At 40.4% G+C, this 20882-nt stretch overlaps 1 protein-coding gene across 1 annotated transcript in view; it reads right to left on the bottom strand.

Annotated features, from left to right (window-relative positions):
- Nucleotides 1-1158: 1158 nt before the first annotated feature.
- ell (elongation factor RNA polymerase II) overlaps nucleotides 1159-20882 on the bottom strand; it is a 35107-nt gene continuing 15383 nt past the window's right edge. Inside the window, exons 3-12 of the mRNA XM_058638853.1 lie at nucleotides 15844-15965; nucleotides 13668-13831; nucleotides 12633-12883; nucleotides 12320-12444; nucleotides 8549-8630; nucleotides 5933-6548; nucleotides 5452-5518; nucleotides 3913-4084; nucleotides 3779-3823; nucleotides 1159-3667 (exon numbers count right to left, since the gene is read on the bottom strand). Of these exons, the coding sequence (XP_058494836.1) occupies nucleotides 3557-3667; nucleotides 3779-3823; nucleotides 3913-4084; nucleotides 5452-5518; nucleotides 5933-6548; nucleotides 8549-8630; nucleotides 12320-12444; nucleotides 12633-12883; nucleotides 13668-13831; nucleotides 15844-15965 (1755 nt within the window). The 3' untranslated portion in view covers nucleotides 1159-3556. The remainder of the gene's footprint in view (nucleotides 3668-3778; nucleotides 3824-3912; nucleotides 4085-5451; nucleotides 5519-5932; nucleotides 6549-8548; nucleotides 8631-12319; nucleotides 12445-12632; nucleotides 12884-13667; nucleotides 13832-15843; nucleotides 15966-20882) is intronic.

Consider the following 20882-nt stretch of genomic DNA (forward strand, 5'->3'; position numbering starts at 1 on the left):
GTCTCAGCATCCTACATGGCCAGTATGAGCTTTCCCCATAACCAAATGCAAACTGAACACTAATGTCCTCGCGTCTAATACAACAACCACACAACTGAAGGAACAGACTGACCTTTTACTCAACCATGGCCTACATTTTCATATTAGAGCACTGATCTGCTTTGCAGCACATAATCTAGACACAACCTAGACTCAGCTCTCTCTTCATTTCAAAACCCACACAATTCAAACCTTGTCCGACTAGAGGACAACAAGCCTTTAAAGACACAGGGGGGGAGGAAAGCATGTCGTTCCACAGCTATGTGTGTACACATGTCAGTGCATATGGTATATATGCTGCTGTATGTTGAGTGGAGAGAGAGAGAGGAGGCTGTTGGCCACGGTGAACTCGCTGACCGGGCCCCCTCCAGCTCCCCGAGCAGCGCTGCTGAGGCCAACTTTGGGATAAGAGCCAGTAGCAGCACAGTGAGGCTCAGGCATAAGCTCAGCACAACCAACTGGAACACAGTCGCTATGTAGATTTGTGGAATCTTTCACACTGTGTCAGATTACACCGGGCTCTGTCCTCTCTGTTGCCTCGTTGCTGCATCTTCTGCTCACACTGCCATGCCATGTCCTTTTTTGGATCCATGTTTCAGGCTTAAGTACATATTTGGCAGTAAGCATACAAATGTAGGTTAGTAGAGGACACACATTAGAAAGCAACACATATCACACAGCGTCCTGAATGTGTCACTGACCAACCCCTGTTGGTAATGGGGGGGCAGAATGCAGAATGCAGAATGCGTCTTCTTTATGTGCAGCTTTCTTGAACAAAAACAAGGTTTGCCAGTGATGTGGAGCGACTTTGTAAGTGTAAGCTAGAAACTGCTGCCATCTACAGGACGTCACCATCACTACAAACCACAACCAGGCAAAGGAAAGTCAGAGCCATTCATCAGAGGAAAACACATTAAGGTGCAACCAAACATTACATAACATATTCAGGAAATGACCCCCGGTGTAAATCCAAAATCGCCCAAAACGTCAACATACGCCCCCAAAATCTATATCCTCACAAAACAGGCAAATTACATTTGTGAGTCAAATTCCATCCCTGTTCAACGTACAAAGGCAAGCGCACAATAATGAACAACAAGAGTTTAACAATTTCACAAATAAGGATTTTAAAGAATTTTATTGAAACAATTTCAGTCCCGTTCCCTTATGGTTTTCAAAAAGCATGCTTTGGGTATTAGCATCAACATTTCATGACTCTTCTCCAACGCCCTCTTTGCTAATACAGCAGCATGTATATACTCAGAGAAAAGAAAAGGAAAAAAAAAAACAAAAAAAAACCTATACAACACATCATTTTGGCACAATTCATACAACTGTACTCCTGTGCTGGCATTTCATGACTTTCCAACAGTTTGTTCTCCATCACAGCAAAAATGTGTTTACTAATGAACTCACTCACCATGGATTGTGACCATAAAAGGGGTGTAATGCAGTAATTATGTCTGAGTGTTTACAGTAAATAATGACAGTGAGAATCAAGGTTGCAGTACTGGGCGAGTGTCATTTCATCAAGTCCCAGATCCAGTCTTGGTCTCGAACAACGTAGTCGGCGTGTGCCGAGCCTCAGAGCACTGGCCTGCATGTAGTGTTTGAAATGGGACAGTGATATCACTTTAAAGCCTGACATAATGTGAACAACACTTGAGCCCAGTCATGCAAATCCTGTCTGAAGTAAACTTCTTACAAGAAAACAGACAAAAGAAGTGAGAACACAAACTAGAGAATTTGGTTGAGCGTCACATTTCATCTTCGTCTTGGTCAACACTTTGGTAAATCTGCAGGTCAGATCCATGTCAAATGATTACATGTTAACTTTGCTTGGACTGTGATCTCCTTGGGCAGTTTCTCTTGTATTTGTTTTCAAGTAAAGACACAAAGACTGTTCATTGTAACACATTCATAAAGCATGCACTCTGATGGACAAAGAGAAAAGTGTCATTTAGACAAAAAAGTGCTGATTTTTCATGTTCACATAAAAAGATCGATATAAGAAATACTTAAGGTGACTGCGCTCAACTTCTGGTACAGCATTTCTAATTTGTCTGCGGCTACGTCGATTAAATCCGTCATGACGCGACACTTCGGGGTGATGCCGTTTCCGCATCTCCCTCCGCTTAATATCTGACATCACATTTGAAAAGGCAAAAAGTGGTCACAAGTCTTCTGAGCTGAGGGTCCACTGCTCTCCACTCAGAGAACGATCAACCATGGCTTCATCTTAACAGTCGTCTTGAATGTTCTACCATAAGGGGCGATGAGCAGACAAAAAAACCCAAAACACTGTTGTTTTAAACATAACTAAAACTAGCAATAATAATAATAATAATAACAATAATAACAAAAGAGATATCAGATCTGTGGATGAACCTAGACTTTTTTTTTTAAACACTTAGAAGATGAAAGAAAAAAACAACAACACAGATCTGAATCTCCCATCTGCATCATCTTACAATTAGAGGATCTCCCATAGTTGGTGATGAAGTGTAGAGCGGTCAATTATCTCTCTAGATATCTTTGAATTACTCTTTTGCTACAAAAAGCATCACAAATGATCGTGAAATTGACAACCAATTAAGATCTTAATCGAGATAAGCTATGATGAAAACTGCTGTAAGTGCAGAACGAACGCAGCTTATCGTGAATGAAAACACGTCCCCATTATTAAGACATCTGCACATGGTTTTAGAAAAGAATAGCCAGGTGCACAAATGTGCAACTGACCATGTGCATTAAGAGGCATTGGTTATGATTTCACCAAGAGTGATATCTGCATCTCTTTAAAAGAGACATAATTATGAATGCCAACGGATCTGACGACTACATGGGCAAGGCAGCTTCTGAATAAAATACTGTCCGACAATCAAGACTCAAAGATAAGAGACAGCTTTTAGGTACTGGTATTGAGGAGTGTAAAACAGGATTCATTCCCCACAGTTAAGTGTCAAAATAAATAAAAAGAAAGGAAGACAGAAAACTAAACAGAACATCACAATATTAGTTTCAGTATATGGGGGAAAACAGATGCATGATAACTTAATTTTTCTTTTCACAAAAACAAAATGAGTTGCTCTTGGCTTAAAATCAGCAGTATTCATCTCAGTGTCCCCTTCCTTCCAGTTTCAAAAGTAGGAACGGTTTATTTCCAAGATACTGACTCTTTCAAACCACCGTGCACTTAAAGCAGGATGGGCTGTTGAGAAAGACAAAGCCACAAAACCACAAAACCTTTCTTTCTGAATGCATTGCAACTACACTTATGGACCTGGCCACGCTGGGTCCAGTCCCATGTTTCCAAAAGGAGGAGGAGAAACAAATAAAAGGAACGAGAAACAGATCATGTGTCCTGCTCAGTCCTCACTGAAGCCTTTGGTTGCAATGAGGGAAACGCTCCTTTCATGGCATCTTTCATGAGAACATTTCTTTAGCACAAGTGGAATCCAGAGTTTTCCTTTATCTGCATGGTTTCCAGAGATAACAGGGAAACAATGTCCAACGACTACTTTTCGAGTTGCTGTTGATCGTACTCAGCGATAAGTCTCTTTATATGTGCCAGTTTGTTGTGTAGATATTCACAGCGGTTCTTCTCTTGGCTATAGTTTGGATTAGTCTGCAAGGGATTTAAAAAAAAAAGAAAGAAAAAAAAGCACCGTCACAGTTGGCTAATGCACTCAAATACTCGCGTCACGCTCGGAAAATCAATCGTAGCAGGTGAGCTTACCTTTTTTATTTTATGATACTCTTGGAGAATCTGATTGTGGATTGTCTGCACAGAGAGACACACAAAGGTCAACTGGTGTGAATGAAGGAGACATTTTCTGACAAAGCACAAGTGTTGTACAACAACAAATCTACCTTATACTTGTCTGTGCCGTGTTGTAGTTGTTTGAGCTCATTGTCCAGCACAGTGAACTGCCGAGTGATGCCCTCTATCCGAGCATGCAGACCCCGGTACTCACTGTACTCGGCGTTGAAATCGTTTTTATACCTCTGGCGCTGCTCTGGAGAGCCAATTACTGTGTAATTCCTAGGAGGGGGAAATAAGAGAATATTTAAGATGAATTATCCCATTGTTTTAGGAATAAAGCACAAAGATAGAAGAGATACACACACACACATTATTTCAAATTATGATATTTAGATGAGTGTTTCATTGGCAGAGAATTGCACACAACCCACCTACAGAAATGAACCACGAGGACGTCCATGATTTTGTAATGTCACAGTGAAGCAGATGCACTCTTAGTCATGCCATCATGTTCAGTGTAGGCTCTATTTATTTATTTTTTTAGAGCCTACACTAGTCCCTAGTTCCAGTCAGTGCGGAACATTAATGAGGGTTTACTGGCAGAAACGAAACATACTGACCACAAGTATGTTTGCTGAAGTGTTTAATTGCTTTAAATTAAAAATCTTTGAAAAAAAGCTTTTACACAGCAAGGCCTTGCTTTACGGAGGCTGCCATCCTGCAACACCATGTTTCAACAGCAGGGGAACAAACCAGCCAGAGCTTTTTTTTTTGTGAGGCATAAGCTTCCCACTCAAACAAAGAAGAAAGCCACCCCTTTGTGGTATACAAAGGTCACCGTAGTTCACTGACACACTTAGGAAAGGGAGGGGTGAGTGGAGGAGTCCTGTGTTCTGCAGTCTTATGGCGCTATACAGTTCAAGCACGACTTTTTTTTGGCTTTTCCATTAGGGATAGTACCTGGTGCTTTTTTTAGTACCTCCTCTGGCGAGGTTCCAGGTACTGAAATGTGACGTCAGACTGTTATTGATCACCAACATTTAGCAAAGAAATGTCTCAAATCTCAATATTTCACAGAGGAGTGTGGTGTATTTAGCGACAGCACTGTCGAAAGCCGGCGATCGTGAGCTGCATCACAACCTGTCCAGTGACTGTGTCGGACAGAGTGTGTGTTCCAGTCATGCAGGAAGTACTGGACTAATCTCTTAATTAACTGATTCTGATGATTCAGTGATTCACTGAAACTGCTCGTCACTAGTTTGCGCCGAGCAGTTTCGTGCAGCCGTGCCATGACAACCCCGCCTACGCTGAGGAGGTACTATAGTAACGGAAAACGACGTGCCTGATACCACACCGAGCCAAGTCGTGCTAGAACTGTGGAAAAGTGGCATTGACCTTTACGGCTTTTGATTGAACGATACATTTGAGGATATTCCAAACTCTTAAGCCGCTGTACTCCTCTGCTGTAAAACAAGTCCAGACATTTTGTGGAGTCGAACACAGCTGGTTGGATTGTCTGGGTCAGATGTCGTTCACAACGGCACACAACCTTTTGATGATTTAAGGAAAATGCCTGGTCTTCAGCAAATCTATGAAAGCAGCATTTGTTCATCTACTGAGACTTAAAACCATTTTAAAATACTCACAATGAGTAGTCTGCCACCTCAGGTGATGATGAAGAGATACTGATATTGTTGCACATTCCATTCAGATCTGAAACAAGGTCACACACAGAGAATGGCTTGAACCTGAATGTCATCTTTGCCGTGTGAAAGCGGCTGTAATGCAACACCAACAATCGTTCTATCATTAGATCTATCTACCGTTTTCATTAATAATCTCTTAAATGTGAGACACTGCTGGGTGGAGTCACAGGTGTCTGTCTATTCGAGGCGAGTGAGTGCACAACGCTGAACAGCAGGGGTCTCCGTCTAATCAGTGAGTCACATACTGGTCACATGGTGGATCACCGACACAGTGATGCCTACTGATGCTACTGTAGTTCCCACCTGCATGTGAATGATTATTCAGAAATCTCTCATCTGATGTACTATAGAGATACAGAAGTGATTTTTAGTAAATGTAGATGTGCTGAAGATTACTGATCTATGTGTGTGTTGCTCTCACCTGTGCTTTTCTGTGGAATACTGTTGCTTTTGAGGTTTCCAGGGCTTATCTCACAGGCTTTATTAGGCTCAGGCAAACATTCCGCATGACTCTTCTCCTTCCCCTTCTCTTGCTCCTTTTCTTTTACCCTCTCCTTGCCTTTGCTCTTTTCCTTCTCTTTATGCTTTTTCGACTTCTTCTTGGATTTGCTGTTTGAGGACGAAAGACCCTTATCCCGGGGACCGTCCAGGAGCGAGTGTCCAGGAGATGATGTGCTGATGCTGGGTGCAGTGAGCACCGCTGACACAGAAAAGAGTGAAGGGGGTTGGCTGAGCCTGTCAGATACTGCTGTTTCCTGAGAGTCACAGTCTCTCCCATTGTGGCTGGAGTCATTGCTGACATCTGACAGTGCTTCAAAAGGACGAGGGATGTCCAGCACAGATAGCTGCTGGGAGCTGGAAGTCACGCTGCTGTCTGACATCGAAACCACCTCTGCATGTGCTCCTCCTGCCTCTGCTTTCCCGTCGGAGGAGCTGAACTTGCCATTAACTGGGGCTGTTGCAGCCTTGCTGGCGAGGTGTGATATTCTGGGCTTTTTGTTGACAAGAGGGTCAATGAAGTCAGCAGCAGGTCGTTTCTGTCAGAGAAAGAGCAGTTTTAGTAACAGACCTACAACTGAGTTCAGTACAAGCTGGCAACTGTCCTGTCTGCAGCAGGGAAGGGATATAGTTGGGGTTCACTCCCAAATGAAATGACTCTATAATAGACAGGTTTTTATTGGATCTATTGGCAGTGAAGAGTGGAAGGCAAACTATTTTACGCGTAATTGATTAGGAGTCCGTCTGTTTTTACAGTGGGTTCACGCACAATTGAGAAAACCTGCATATACACAGAAACAGAAAGAGAGGAAGAGTATTATCTCTCTCTTTGTGATAAATGTGACTTCTAAACAACACCAGGGATAACATTACAGACTGGCCCTGTTTGACCCAGCCAGCACTAATGTCTTTGGGAGTGGCTGACCCAGTCACTGTGTGCCCTGACAGAAGAACCAGGGAGGAGCACCATTTGAGCCTGGGAAGCAGTTATTGGAATATGTGTCTTCATTTTGGGCCAATATCCAGATCACAAGTCTCCCTGCAGGTGACAGAAGTAATGAAAACACAAGTGTGTGTGGAAAGTAACAAGATTAAAAGATGGCAGGGGCAGAAGTCATTTTTTATCCACCTTAATATTGACGTGTGGTTTGTATACAGCTTGTATCTAGAGCTGCAACTAACGATTATTTTCATAATCGATTAATCTGTCGATTATTTTCTCAATTAATCAATAAATCTTGTGGGTCCATAAAACCTTAAAAAATGTTGATCTGTGTTCGTCAAACCTGGAAATGATGATGTTCTCAAATGTCTGGTTTTGTCCACAAACCAAAATGATTAACTTTTAATGATTTCTTAAAAAATATTCACATTTAAGAAGCTTAAACAATCGGAAATCTTGTTTTAATCATGAAAAAAGCTTCAAACCAATGAATCGATTATCAAAATAGTTGTCAATTAATTAAGTAATCGATGAATCGATCAATTGTTTCAGCTCTACTTGTATCTGCTGATTTTCTTTCACCACTGACACTAAAAGAAGAGCTTCAGGTAATGTTTGCTTATGTGTTTCTGCACTGTGTTTACTGAGGGAGTGAACAGAGAGGAAAGGGGCTTTCAGTAGGTGTCTGAGGGAGAACAACCTGAGAGGAAGGAGCTATTAATACAACATAGCAGCTCCCTCAACCTAATGGAAGTGTAAACATAAACACAAGAATCTGGACAGGCCTAAAAAGAGAGAAACAGGATGAGAAATAAAAAAAAAATGAAACTAACATCAAGTGAACAGAGAAGGAGGAAGTTTGAACTTCTGTTTAGGAAAAAAAATACTCGAGCAATCCATGTATACATGTGCAAAGGTTCTTCTTTACAAACATTAGGAATGACCACTGGATCCATGAACTGAATCTGAAATTCACAGGAATTTAGAAGAACCCTCTATGGGAAACACCAGGGAATTACCAGACAACAGTGACAACCCAGTCAGCAGGTTCACTGTGTACACAAATACACAGTGAAAAAATATGTATTGGATGAATACCATGTGTGTATTTCCAAAGGCATGCTTTAGTCAAGGATTACCTTTGTAAACACTCAGTACATTTCCATGCACAGTTCAGTTAAACTACAATTGTAGCTCCACTATGCTGTTGAGTTGGACAACTGCCCTCATCCCAGAATACAAGTCAGGGGTTGGAACTGTGGTGCATGCACAGAGCTCCCAGGCTTGAGCTTGAGTCCGACTAAAGGTGTAAATGCAGTTGTAGACAATTGGATTATCTGAGTATGTTCGTCCGACTGAAATTGTACAAAATCAAATTTCTCTAAGTTGGACTATCATATTCATGGCATATGTATTTTAAAAGTCTGGCTTTAGTCAGACTAACACCATCACTACGTTTTCTAATGCCATGTAAAGGTACTGACTGCGTTAAAACTGTTGTGAAGGACCATCAAGCAGTTTCTGAAGGGAAAAAGGGAAAAATCATGATGAAAGAAAAATGATCCAACTCTATGACTGTAGGAACAGTGAGCTCACCTGAGAGGGTGAGCTGCTGGGCAGCTCTTTGGGGGGGCTCTCTGGTGGAGGCGCAGAGCTGTTCTGGGTCTGGCATTGCTTCCTGCGCGAGACAATACACACACACACAAACACAGAAGAAAAATGTTTGATATTATTTCTGCACAATATGATATTTGTATATCTGGTGGCAGGGATTGTATTTATAATTGTCTTTATAATTACCCAAATATCACAGCATTACATTAGCACTAATGCAGCAACACTTCTTGTTTATTTCTGTATATATATTATTTTTATTTTCAGTGATTTATACTGCAAATGACACTCAAGCAAAAGATCCAAACTCTTATTTTCATTGAGCTAATTCTACAGCATTGAACACACACACAAACACACACTCTTTGTTAGACTGAGATGGTCTCTATGACAACTGAGTGAAGGAGGAGCTACTTGACAGAGCAGCATTTTATCAAAACACTTCACACACATGCATGGATGGGACACTTTAATAATTTTCAAACCTGTACACATTTTCAACCAGTTTAATGCATTTGATTCTGGTATTTTCCTTTCACCAAAGAAGAAATTTTAAAATCTCACTAATTTGAACAGACTGTTGCATATGTCCTTTATATTTGAACAATCTTAGCAGCGAGTGCAAGACACATGAGAAAGTGGAACAACCCTCACCAGTGAGTGAGACAGAATATAGCACAGCAGCTCTTGCAGATTTTGGTGTAGATGATGTTTGGGAGGTTTTGAAGACAATACCCCACAAAGCTGGCTAAATGTTTTTTTTTTTTTTTTTTTTTTTTTTTCTTAAATGGGATCTTGATTTTTCTTGTTTACAGTTTTATTTTCACACCTGTATTTGAACCTGTCTATTGACTATTTCAGAGCCATGTGTGAACAGAGCCTCACATTCATTATGATACATGGAACTAATATGTGCCACATTAATCTGTCAAATGGCACCAGTGTCAAAACTAAAACCTTTGCCAATAAACTGCTATCAAATTAACCAGCATTTAACCAGCATTGCCAGGACAAAGTTAACTCTCAGCACAACAATCAACACAGAACATTCAATGAGATTCACAAGTGGAAAAATGATTACTGTCCGCTTCTAGCTCTGGGTTAACTCACTGATGTAAACGGATAAAGCCATTAGAACAAGGATGACATTTAATTTTAAAATGTTAAAGCACACAGACAGGGATGCTGCTGTCATTTTCAGTCGGGGACAGTTGAAACGCCAAGTCTCGTCAAAGCCCCACCCTAGTTCAACCAGTGTGTCTGTGTGTCTGCGGTGGGACCAGCCACATAGACAGGTGGAAGCCTCAAAGTGAGACAGCGGGCCAAACCGATATGTGTAAATCCTGGACTGTTGCCTTCCTCACACACAGATCAGCATGTGCTGGAACGCTGTTGCATCATGTGCATTTCAATCATGTTGCTGTGCTACTGCACGACTGACTGTATTGGCTCAAAACTCTAGGGGAGCCGGGGAGGGAGGGGGAATTAGGTGGGAGGCTGTGATCATTAGTCAGCTGATAAACTCACAAACAGAGCTCAAAGTACAGTAAAAACACAGGCACACGAGTGGCTTCTGGACATGCATGCCTTTACAAACACAATACAACACGTACACACACACACACACACACACACACGTACACACACGTACACACACACACGTACACACACACACACACACGTAACAACTAAATACAGAACACACTGTGTGACCAGGAGCTCATGATGAAATACAACTACAACTAATGCTTTTTTTCATTATTAAAACAACATTTCAGATTGTTTCAGCTTCTTAAATGTGACTTTGCAAAGAAACAAAGAAATCACTGAAAGTGAATAATTATGGTTTGTGGACAAAACAAGACATTCGAGAACATCATCATTCCCAGGTTTGACAAACACTGATGGACATTTTTTAACGTTTTCTGACATTTGATGGACCAAACGATGAATGGAGAAAATAATCGACCAATTAATCGATTATGAAAATAATCGTTAGTTGCAGCTCTAACTGCAGCATTATAGCAACATTAAAGCTCGGGCAGCGAACATATTTGTGTATATATGGAGCATTATTTCATCAATTACCTTTCAGCATAATGTAAATCATGAGATCTGAGAGAGAATGTGACCTTTGTGCCTCCACTAATCTCGGTTTCTAGCCATAACAAAATCTGGCCTGTGATAGATGACTTTGCCCAATCACAGGGCAGTTAAGAGAGAGAGAGAGAGAGAGGGCATCTCATATCGGCTGTTCTAACCACATCCATTCAAAGGAAAGGTCACCATTTAGAATTCACCAGAATTGTAAAAAAGAAGAAAGAGTCTGATAACCAATGTAATAAACATCAGTATTGATGGTGAGAGAGATTCCCTCAGATCATCCATCTTCTTAGTTATTAGTAGTTATTTGTCTGTGCTCATCTGGTGGGATGGGCTAAGGACAGGGAGCCACATTAGTATTAAACAACCTGGGGATGAGATTCAACCATTTTTGTAGCTATCCTACAGCTTTACTGTGGCAACATTTCAACATCAGTATTTCAACATACTGTAGAATGAATGGATGAATAAGTATAGGCTATTATCAAAATCTCATCTTCAACTTCCGAGTCGTCCAAATCCATGTCAAGGAGCCATTTTTGACTCCACTATGCAAACAAAATGTCAACACAGAGAAATGCAGCCTGGTCTATATTTAGCCACCTGGAAGCTTGATTTTCCTTAGTGTCCCAGATCCTCAGAGGCATGATTTTTCCTACTGGGAAGAAAGCCAGCAGCTCATGCTGTCAACAAATACAACACTTTGACCAAAACAAGTGGACAACTTGACTCACAGAAATACACTATGAGGACACAATGGAGATAATGTAACCTCCACAGACTTCTATTCAAGAGAAACTCAACCGCATCTCATTTACTGTAATCTGAAATTTTTACATACCAAGATATTTAAAAGGCAAACATCTTACATGTGTTCCTTTCCTGACATTCCTGACATACCAGCGTCATCACTCTGTGGCCTACACTCACCACAAACAACAAAACAAAGTCACAAACTTACTCCACAGTGGCCTGAATCAAACCTTAAGAACAGTCTACTTATTTTAAGCAAATAAAAGGAAAAGAGCAGATACAACAAAAGACCTAAAAAAAACCCTGTTACTTTAAAAATGCAATCCACTTTCACAGTATCTGCTAATGTTTCGCTGGTATGTGCTTCAGGAGGTAACGCTGGTCATCCACAAATCAGAATGTCTGCATTTTAATTCCCAGTTCCTCCAGGACACAGGTCCAAGAGTCCCTGAGCAAGACATCAAACTGCCTAATTATGCCTGACTGTGGTGCTGACAGTATATGAATGACACATATGGGTGATTGACAAAAGCAGCCATCACAGCAGCACAGTATGAATGTGTAGCTGCTGCTGTTTCAGTATAAGAATGAAACCATCAAAAACAATTGCAATGCAAATGTGTCCTTTACAACAACTGATTAGGGCTGTAACAATTCATCGATTATTAATCAGTTACTAAATCAACTGCCAACAATTTTGATAGTAGATTAATTGGGGTTGAGTGGTTTCTTTTCTCCATATAACAAAGAAATCATTAAAACTGAATACTTTGGGTTTGTGGACAAAGCAAGACATTTGAGAACATCATTTTGACGAGATAACTAATTAACCAAGACAATATTTAACAGATTTGATTATGAAAAGAATCGGTAGTTGTAGCCATATATCTAACTTACCTAAACAAGATTCTCTTGAGAAGCTGCTGGTCTCCTTCTGTGTAGCCAGGCCATTCCTTCTGAATTTCCTTGTATAAAAAATCCTTCAATGTGAAGGTGCCGTCTCTCCCACTGAGGTTTGCCACCTAGGAAATGCAAAAGAGCCACAATTCAGTCTACTGACCTCTGTGTATGGGAATAATGAGGTGTAAACAGGAACTTCATTCTCTCTTCTGCAGTCGTTTGATAGAGGAATAAGTTAATTTTGTGTATTAAGTTCAAGGTGTGTATTATGAACAGTCTATGCTGTGTAGAGTGTGTTTGTGTGCGAGACCTGTTGCAGGTGGCTGTCCAGGGAGTCTTTGTCTAATGGTGTGAGGCCGTCTTTCTGCAACCGTAGGATCAGCTCAGCCTTCTTGTACGGCTTAAGGGCCAGCAAGTGTATGAGGCGCTCTCGCAGCGGCCGGTTCTGAGTCGCACCTTTCTTTAGGGAATTGCTAGAGATGATGACGGGCCGAGATGTTCGCCGCAATGGAGCGATGTCTGAGAGGCCAGGTGCTGGTTTCCGTATCTGAACCTTTTTGCCTGAGAGAAACAACAGAGTACCATTAGTTATATCATTATTGGTAGAATAATAATGCCAACACTGTTACACTGTGGTGACATTGAACTAAGTTTTGTATTATATATTTTATATTACACTACATCATATAAGCTATCACTTTGTGGTGTAAGAATCAAAGTGAAGACAACAATGAGCAAAAGAGAAAAAGGATTGGGCTGAGATTGCGCCCAGATTCCATAAATACTTCTGAAGTGGAAAACTAGTTAGTAATGTTTACTCTAGAGTTAACTGACAAGTTGAAAGGAGAATTTCCTGTTTTGTTAAATACACTACTACCTACCAGTAAAACAAATCCAGTTATTTTTAGCTGCATTCTTAAAGAACCTTTTTTAGAGTTGAGTAATGAGTCAACTTTTCCCTGACTGCTATAACGAGCATCAAAATTCTTCACTGTTCACTATCAACTTAAATTTTTTTTTTGCCTCATTGCTGTACAGGGAATGGGCTTAGAGTGGATTTCATTCGAAGCATACAGTAAGGCAGGGCTGCTGTGGTTTTCTGTTGCAACTCAACATGATTTTTAATGCAGCTCAGGGACAAAAACATAAAAAAGTCAGGAAGTTGAGGTGTTCTGCCTGAGGACAGAAAGAGGATCCATGCGTACGTGGTGCATCACATGTTTTTAATAACGTCCTGGTAACAGATGAGGCATGCAGGCAGAGTGCTTGACCTCAGCTCTGCTCCTCCTGCCGGTAGCCTGTGACTGACATGTCGTCTTTACGTGCCAGTATCACGTCTCCTCACCTACATATCTTCCCCCTGGTTTGATGACAATGGCACTCCTACTGCGCGTCTCCTCCTCAACCTGGGCCATGCTTTCCCTGGCCTTCTGGTACGAGTCGTCTGTAGCACATACTGTAATCTTGTCCTGGATCCCACCCAAACAATCCAACTGAATGCTCCCTTCACTGCCAAAACACAAAGAGGCAAAGAGGTGACGTTGAGAGAGGGAAATAGAGATTGAGGGATGAGAAACTTTAAAGGTGCTGCATGATTAGATGGTCAGTGATTTGAAGCAGACAGGAAACAAGCCAATACCATGTTACAGTATATGTTAGAGGATACTATTTTAAGATAATGAAGATAGATCCACCACTATTGGTATATTTAATTCTCAGTGTTAGCTTTAAATATCTCCCTATTTGCAAAAACTCATTCCTCCAATGAGCATTAATGCCTAGGTGACTTTAATTCCACAGCCTAAGGGCACAACTATTATTTCTTCAATTTCTATACAACTGTGGGTCCCCACAGTACGACTTACTGCCACATCAATTCCCATTCTTTCCGGCTTGCTTTGATTCTCCACCACTTTGATGAGGATTTGGCAGAAAATGAGCTGCTGCTGGTGCAGTAACTGGAAGCTGAGCTCTGTCATTTGGGTTTCACTTTGGTACTCAAGGCTGATTAGGATCCAGTCACAGATGCGGATGAACTCCACCTGACCCACTTGTTAAAAATATTTTCAGAGCGACGGGGACAGAACGATGACAGTCAGAGAAGCTGTGGCGTTAGAGAGAGAGTTTGTGTTTGAGAGAGCAGTTTGCTCATGTTAGGCTGCAGAAAATGTGAAGAATTAGGTTAATGGGCTTGATGTGTGGAAGGGAAAGACAGTACACAAGCAGTGCTTGAGAAACTAAAGTTGAAAACTGAAAATAAAACAGTGGACTAACTTATTTCATTTAATGATGCAGTTTCGAAACAATACTGGGAAAATGATTTTGATTAAAGTTGGGGTTAGGCAGTTAGTTAGTGAGCCTAATCCCAAAGATAGTTAAAAACTAATGTCGTGGGATAGAGGTTTTCTGTCCGGAGCCCCTCCCATCAGATAAGCATGCTTCATGTGACCCGTGGTCTCCATCTCTGAAATCAAATGCTTGACTAATATTGACATTTTATTGCTCGTCTGACTCTCTTTCAGAGTTTTTCCCCTTCATTTGGGCTGCTTTGCAATGTAGACAGTTGTTAGTATTCATGGAATAGCAATCGTTCCACAGACGGGATGTACACTGCCCAGTCAAAAAGTCACACACTCCAATTTTGTTGGACCGCCTTCAGCTTTTATTATGACATGCACTTGCAGAGGCATCACTTTGATAAGCTGAAGCAATGTCACAACATTTATTTCATTCCACAGATGCATCATTGTTTGTTGAGGTCTTGCAGTTATGAGTGGAGAGTTGGACAAGTGTGTAAAGTCTTCTCCAGCACATCGCAAAGACTCTCACAGGTGAAAGTGTGGAGTCTGTGGTGGCCAATCCATGTGTAAAAATGATGTCTAATGGTTCTTTCACAATTTGAGCCTGATGAATCCTGATGAATTTATGGGCGTTGCTGAACAGAAGAAAAACCTCAGAACATGACTCGTAGGGGAGGCACTAAATATATTGTTTCATTATTAGAGTATGTGACTTTTTTGGGCCAGGAAGTGTATATGTGTGCAACTGCCAACAGAGGAGTCAACAGAAACGCCCTCACTCCAAACCACCTAATTATTAAGGCTGGGTATTGAACTTTTGTGGCACGGACCAAACTTCTGATTGGGTATTGAACTTCAATACCTACATGGTATTGACTGGGTACAGAACGTCTTCTGTATCCCTTTAAATTAAAAATGTGTTTTCATTTGATATCACTGAAGTTAAATGTTTGTTAAAATTAATTTATAGACAACTGGTATAAAAAAAAGCATATTCAGGAGATGGTACATAAGTCTGCATATCAATATCAATACCCAACCATCCTGTAAAGAGCTTTCCACACTTGTTTTATTGAAAATAAATAGTTTACAGGTACATCTTTTACTATATGTAACGCAATGGCTTCTACTTTACTTCTACTACTGTGTTTTTGAAAAAGATTTGGTTGCACAGACCCAACATTAGAGTGAAAGTGAGTGAGAATCAGTGTTTGTTTTCACCTGGTGATGTACTGCTGGATGCAGTCAAAGCTGCCCTGGGGGTTATCTCTGCCCACATTTGACAGGTAGAAAGTAAACGTTTGCAGTTCACTGGAATTTTCTGACCGTGGTATTGAAATTTTCTGTTGAAGACACACAAAGAAACACAACCAAATGAAAACATGTTGTCAAAGGAACACTGAAGAGCACAAAAAAAACATTTTCAGGCATTCATGAACACCTTTCTTTTTAATACTGTATATTATTCACACACAGACACACACAAGAACAGAATAGGACATCTTACTTTACTCCTAAATATTATTTGTAGGCAAAACAGTGGGTAAAGGAATTTTCTAGCTGGCATCAAAAATGCTGAATTCAGAATTCACTGCTTTCTCCAACTCCAGCTTATTATATACTGCATACTAGGATAGCCACTGTGCTACACCACCATGCGTAAATTCCTGGAGCACAAGAACTGGGTATTTCTGCAGTCTGCATTTCCTCCCCCATAATTACCTCCCTCCCTCCCAAACTAAAGGTGCTGCTTCCAAGAGACTTGAAATAAAGTGGAATTAATCACTGTCAACTGTCTGCCAAACTCCACAAACTACTTATCGATATCAAGCTGTGTGACAATTTTTAAATGGAGGAAATATTTTGAGGAGTGACTACTGGGTAAGGGATGATTTTGCCTTTCCTATTTTACAATGCACTTTAAACTATTGATTGTTCAGTGGAGGCAGAAAACACCTCACATTTTAATGGAGCAGAAAGGTGTATGTGTAATCTTCTTAGTGAGCAATGTGAAAGGTGAAGCCGAGAAAGCTCCGAGTGAATATTAATGCTAGTGGCGTCACAGCCAAGACCTGAAAATTACACAGAGGTAGGGTATCAAACTGACCTGTGGTCAGAGTGCAGGCAGCTCAGCTCTGTTTACCAGAGGCCTCCACATGTGTACAGGCTGCAGGTGACCAACTATAAATAAATACAATGCCCTTAATTTGCCTTAGGAAGACCTGTTCGTTTGACACCATTTAAGCAGCCCCAAAACTGAAGAACTTAGGAAATGCTATCCATTCAGGATTGCTTCTTTAAAGTCACGACTCTATTTCAAGTGGTGAATGTAAAACACTGCCAAGACATGCTGTCAGTAACAGTTCCACCTCTTTGACAGTTCAAGAAAATAAATGTTTTATCCGTAATATTTTCTCAAAGTAAACAAACAGCTTGAGTATGGATAATCTGTTCCCTGTTTACACCAGCACGCACATGACCCGTGAATGGTGGTGGAATATGTGTTTTCAGGCATGTTAGGCCAAGGCCACACTGAACATGTTTACAAGCATGCAAGCTGCATTGCTGATCTGTTGTTCACACAGGGAGCTCATCTGCTGTGGACCTGCTGCTATAATTTACACAAGGTTTGCCATTTCAAAATAACATAAAAGTATACTTTAAAATCTTCTAAATACATCTAACAGTTGTGGTTTTACTTTGGAAGAGGAACAGGACATGTTGTGTGACATGTGCGACAGAAATAGACATTGACAGTGTGGTGAAAGATTATTTCCACTACCTAATTTGCAATGAAACTCATGTGGACAAAATAGAGGACTATTCCCAGAAAGGGGTTATGCGGCTCACTTGTTTCAAATGCGTTAGTCCTACTATTTCATGTCAACAAATGTCTGCTTTTAAAAAGGTCGGTTACACCAGGTTTATTCAAGACATGTTTGAGCATTTACATACACATGTTGTATCCTGACTTATATAAGACCAACTGTCACAATATTTCAATCCAAATGCCAAAGATCACATCATTTTACAGACATAAAAAGCAACAAAGCTGGTGAGACTTTAACACATACTGTATAAATATATATATAGTGCATATATACACTCACACATACCCACACAGCCTCTCATCCTCTCAAAAAGAACAACTTTCTATCTGCAGTTAGAAAAAAATGAATGTTCCTACTCAATGTTTCTAGCCGACCTGCCTCAGGACAACAAAATACATCAACATCACACTGTACATTCCAAATGTAAACTGCATTTTACATTCACTGCTGCTTTATCCCTGTGGTCCTACCTCACATTTCTCACTCCAGCTAAGCCTAAGCAAAAGAGATCAACCAGCAGCAAGGTGTGTTTAACCCAGTTAAGTCCTGGCAAAAACAATATAGCATTTCTGCTATGAAAAAAAAAGACAAGTGACTCCAGATTTGTATTTAACTCATTTATCCCTCTGCAGTCAGGCTGTTGTTCATAAGGCTGTAAAAACAATGAAGTCAGCAGCTCTGTCTCGTCTGAACTACATCACAAACACGATCACATATAAAGTATGTATCCATGGGAAGAGGAACAAGGCTGTGGTGTTGAAACATGAAAACACTTGCATTGAGTGAATACAAAAGTACAGAGGAACAAAGGCGATGGGTTAAGTACATAAACCCAGAGATGATTAAGAAGCAGAGGAACTGACTGAAAGGCATGGCACAGCGGAGTGACTCAGCTGACTCACAGTGTAGAGGATGAAAGAGGCTCCTCCACACCAAATGGTATGAGCTCAGACTTGAAAGTGTTGAAACCACAGTGTGCCGTGCATATACAAGAGTTTACTCTTTCATTGAAGACAACGGTTTTTACAGAAAATGGGTCAATCATGAAGATGAAAGCTGACAACTTTTGATTTTCTAGCAAATTTGGCAAGAACTGCACTCCTTAAACACAGTGATTCAATGAGGGTAATGTAGCTTTGTGAGGTTGGGGGAGATATAGCCAAAAAGTCAGATAATTAAAGATTGCTTTTTTTTTTCCTTGAATGTGAAAATGTAAAGAACCTGCTAATTGTGGTTTTGAGCTTTTGTCATATTGGCTTAAAAAAAAAAATCTGTAACTAAAGAAAGCATTGAGAGAGTGCAAACATCCACAAAGACTGCTCCATTTCCATATCTATCACCAGCAAAATCTATAACCTAAATCCCTAGAAAATTTCATCCAAATCCATCTATTAATTTCTTGTTTTTCTGCTCATAGACAAACAGACCCGACAAACACTGCCAAAAACAAAACCTTATGGTGGAGTTAATTATTGTTATTGAATTTCTGCCCAGCCCAAAGCTTTAGACAGAGTTACTCAAAGTAAACGTAACTGTAACCACAAAACCTTAACAAAATAGAGCAATGGAAAAAAGAAAAGAAAAAAAGAATAAGAGCAGAAATTAAAGGGCATGTAGAAATTTCTTGAAAACTGCATGAAGGGCAGGGAGTGACAATGAAACGCATCATCTCTACAAGTAATAATCTTCTTTGTATGGCTTTTTCCAAGGGTGGATGTGTTGTCCCACCAACCCCTCTGTGTTTTACTTGCAGCTGTAGGCAAATAATGCCTCTTTTCAGGTTAGGCTTGCTGAAGAGGACCAACCCCCACACACTTCGTCTAGTCTTCTGTCCAAGGCCAGAGAAGCAAAGAAAGAGCAAATAGATGTGTAAATGTAAGAAAAGAAAAGAAAGAAAAAAAAGAATAAATTAAATGTTTTGCCTTACGCAAACAACCAGCTGACCTTTAACATGCATTAGTGATTTGCTCCTACATCAGAGTTAATAAATTGGTTAATTCCACTAACACTGTGGAAGGACAACAAACTAGGGTAAGGTAAATCATACAAAATAGGGAGAAACCAAACTAAACCTATCTTACAAAGAGTTCACCATGCTCTGCCAACATCTGCTGGTGTCGTGGCTCAGAAACACCAGATACACCGCATAATCTATACTTTATCTAAGAATGACGGATGGGGAGCATGTCAGAGAGAGTACCAGCGAGAACAACAAGTTTAGGCCAACTTTATTCACTCACAGCCACAGGCAAGTTGTGCAACATTAATAAAGGAAAGAAGCAGGAGTTTTCCACAATCACTGACACACATTACATACGAGTGCTTAAAGCCATGGTAATGGCCAGCGGGACATTTTCAGGAGAAAGAATACTAGTGTGGGCACAGGTTTTTCGGCATGACATACAGTTAATGGAGCCCATGTATGTGTGTTTATTGGCCACTTAAAATCTGAACCAAAACCTGACTGGAAAAATACCTTGCAACTTCCGTCTGTTTTTCTCTTTGAATTCCTTCCTTTCAAAAGACACATTTGTGTGTGTGTGTGTGTTCCAGGTATTACTCATGTTGTGGGGACATAAATCTGTTGACAGTCACATTATGGGGACTCGTCCTTCTTATGGGGACAAAAAGCAAGTCCCCAAAATGTAAATTATTACATATTATACATATTAAGGTAAAGACATGTTGTATGTATGGTTAAGGTGTGGTGAGGAATAGGTTATGGTTAGGCCATTAGTAGTTATAGTTAAGGGAGGGAGAGAGAGAAAGAGAGAGAAAGAGACAGACAGAGAGCTGCACCAGATGACTGAATATGAATGAATAAATAAATGAATGAATATGGAATGTCATTGTCATTGACAGCCAGGCCATCTGCTCTGTAATTAAGACACTTTTGCACTTCTGTCCATCTTTCTGAGCAACAGCAAAAGATTTTCCTTTGCCGCATCAGTAAAATGCATTATTTTACGACTGATAAGATAAGAAACATCAGTTCAACTATCTGAATTATGCAGTGACACAACAACCATACAAATACATTTCATTTATAGGTAAACAAATATAAAAATGTGTGAGGTGTTGGTGAGCCATTAAACTCTGAGGTTTATGTCAACTGTCCTCACAGGCAGCCAAATCTAGCACCATCTTGCAAAGGGCTTGGGTTCTCTCTTACATCACTTTTCCATTATACAGTTCTAGTGCTTGGTCATTGTGTGAATTGTTGGGTTTCTCTATGATGTTGTCTTTGTACAGTGCCTTGAGATAATGTATGTTGTAATTCAGCGCTATGCTAATAAAAATGCATAGAATAGTATGACTTGGATCAACTAGGTTTTTTTGCTTTTCCATTATTGATAGTACCTGGTACTTTTTTTCATGAGCACGATGTCCGACAAGAATCGGAACACGGAACAATGCCAAACTCTAGAT

Source organism: Solea solea, chromosome 9 (assembly GCF_958295425.1).
Source record: "Solea solea chromosome 9, fSolSol10.1, whole genome shotgun sequence".
NCBI classification, from domain to species: Eukaryota; Metazoa; Chordata; class Actinopteri; order Pleuronectiformes; family Soleidae; genus Solea; species Solea solea.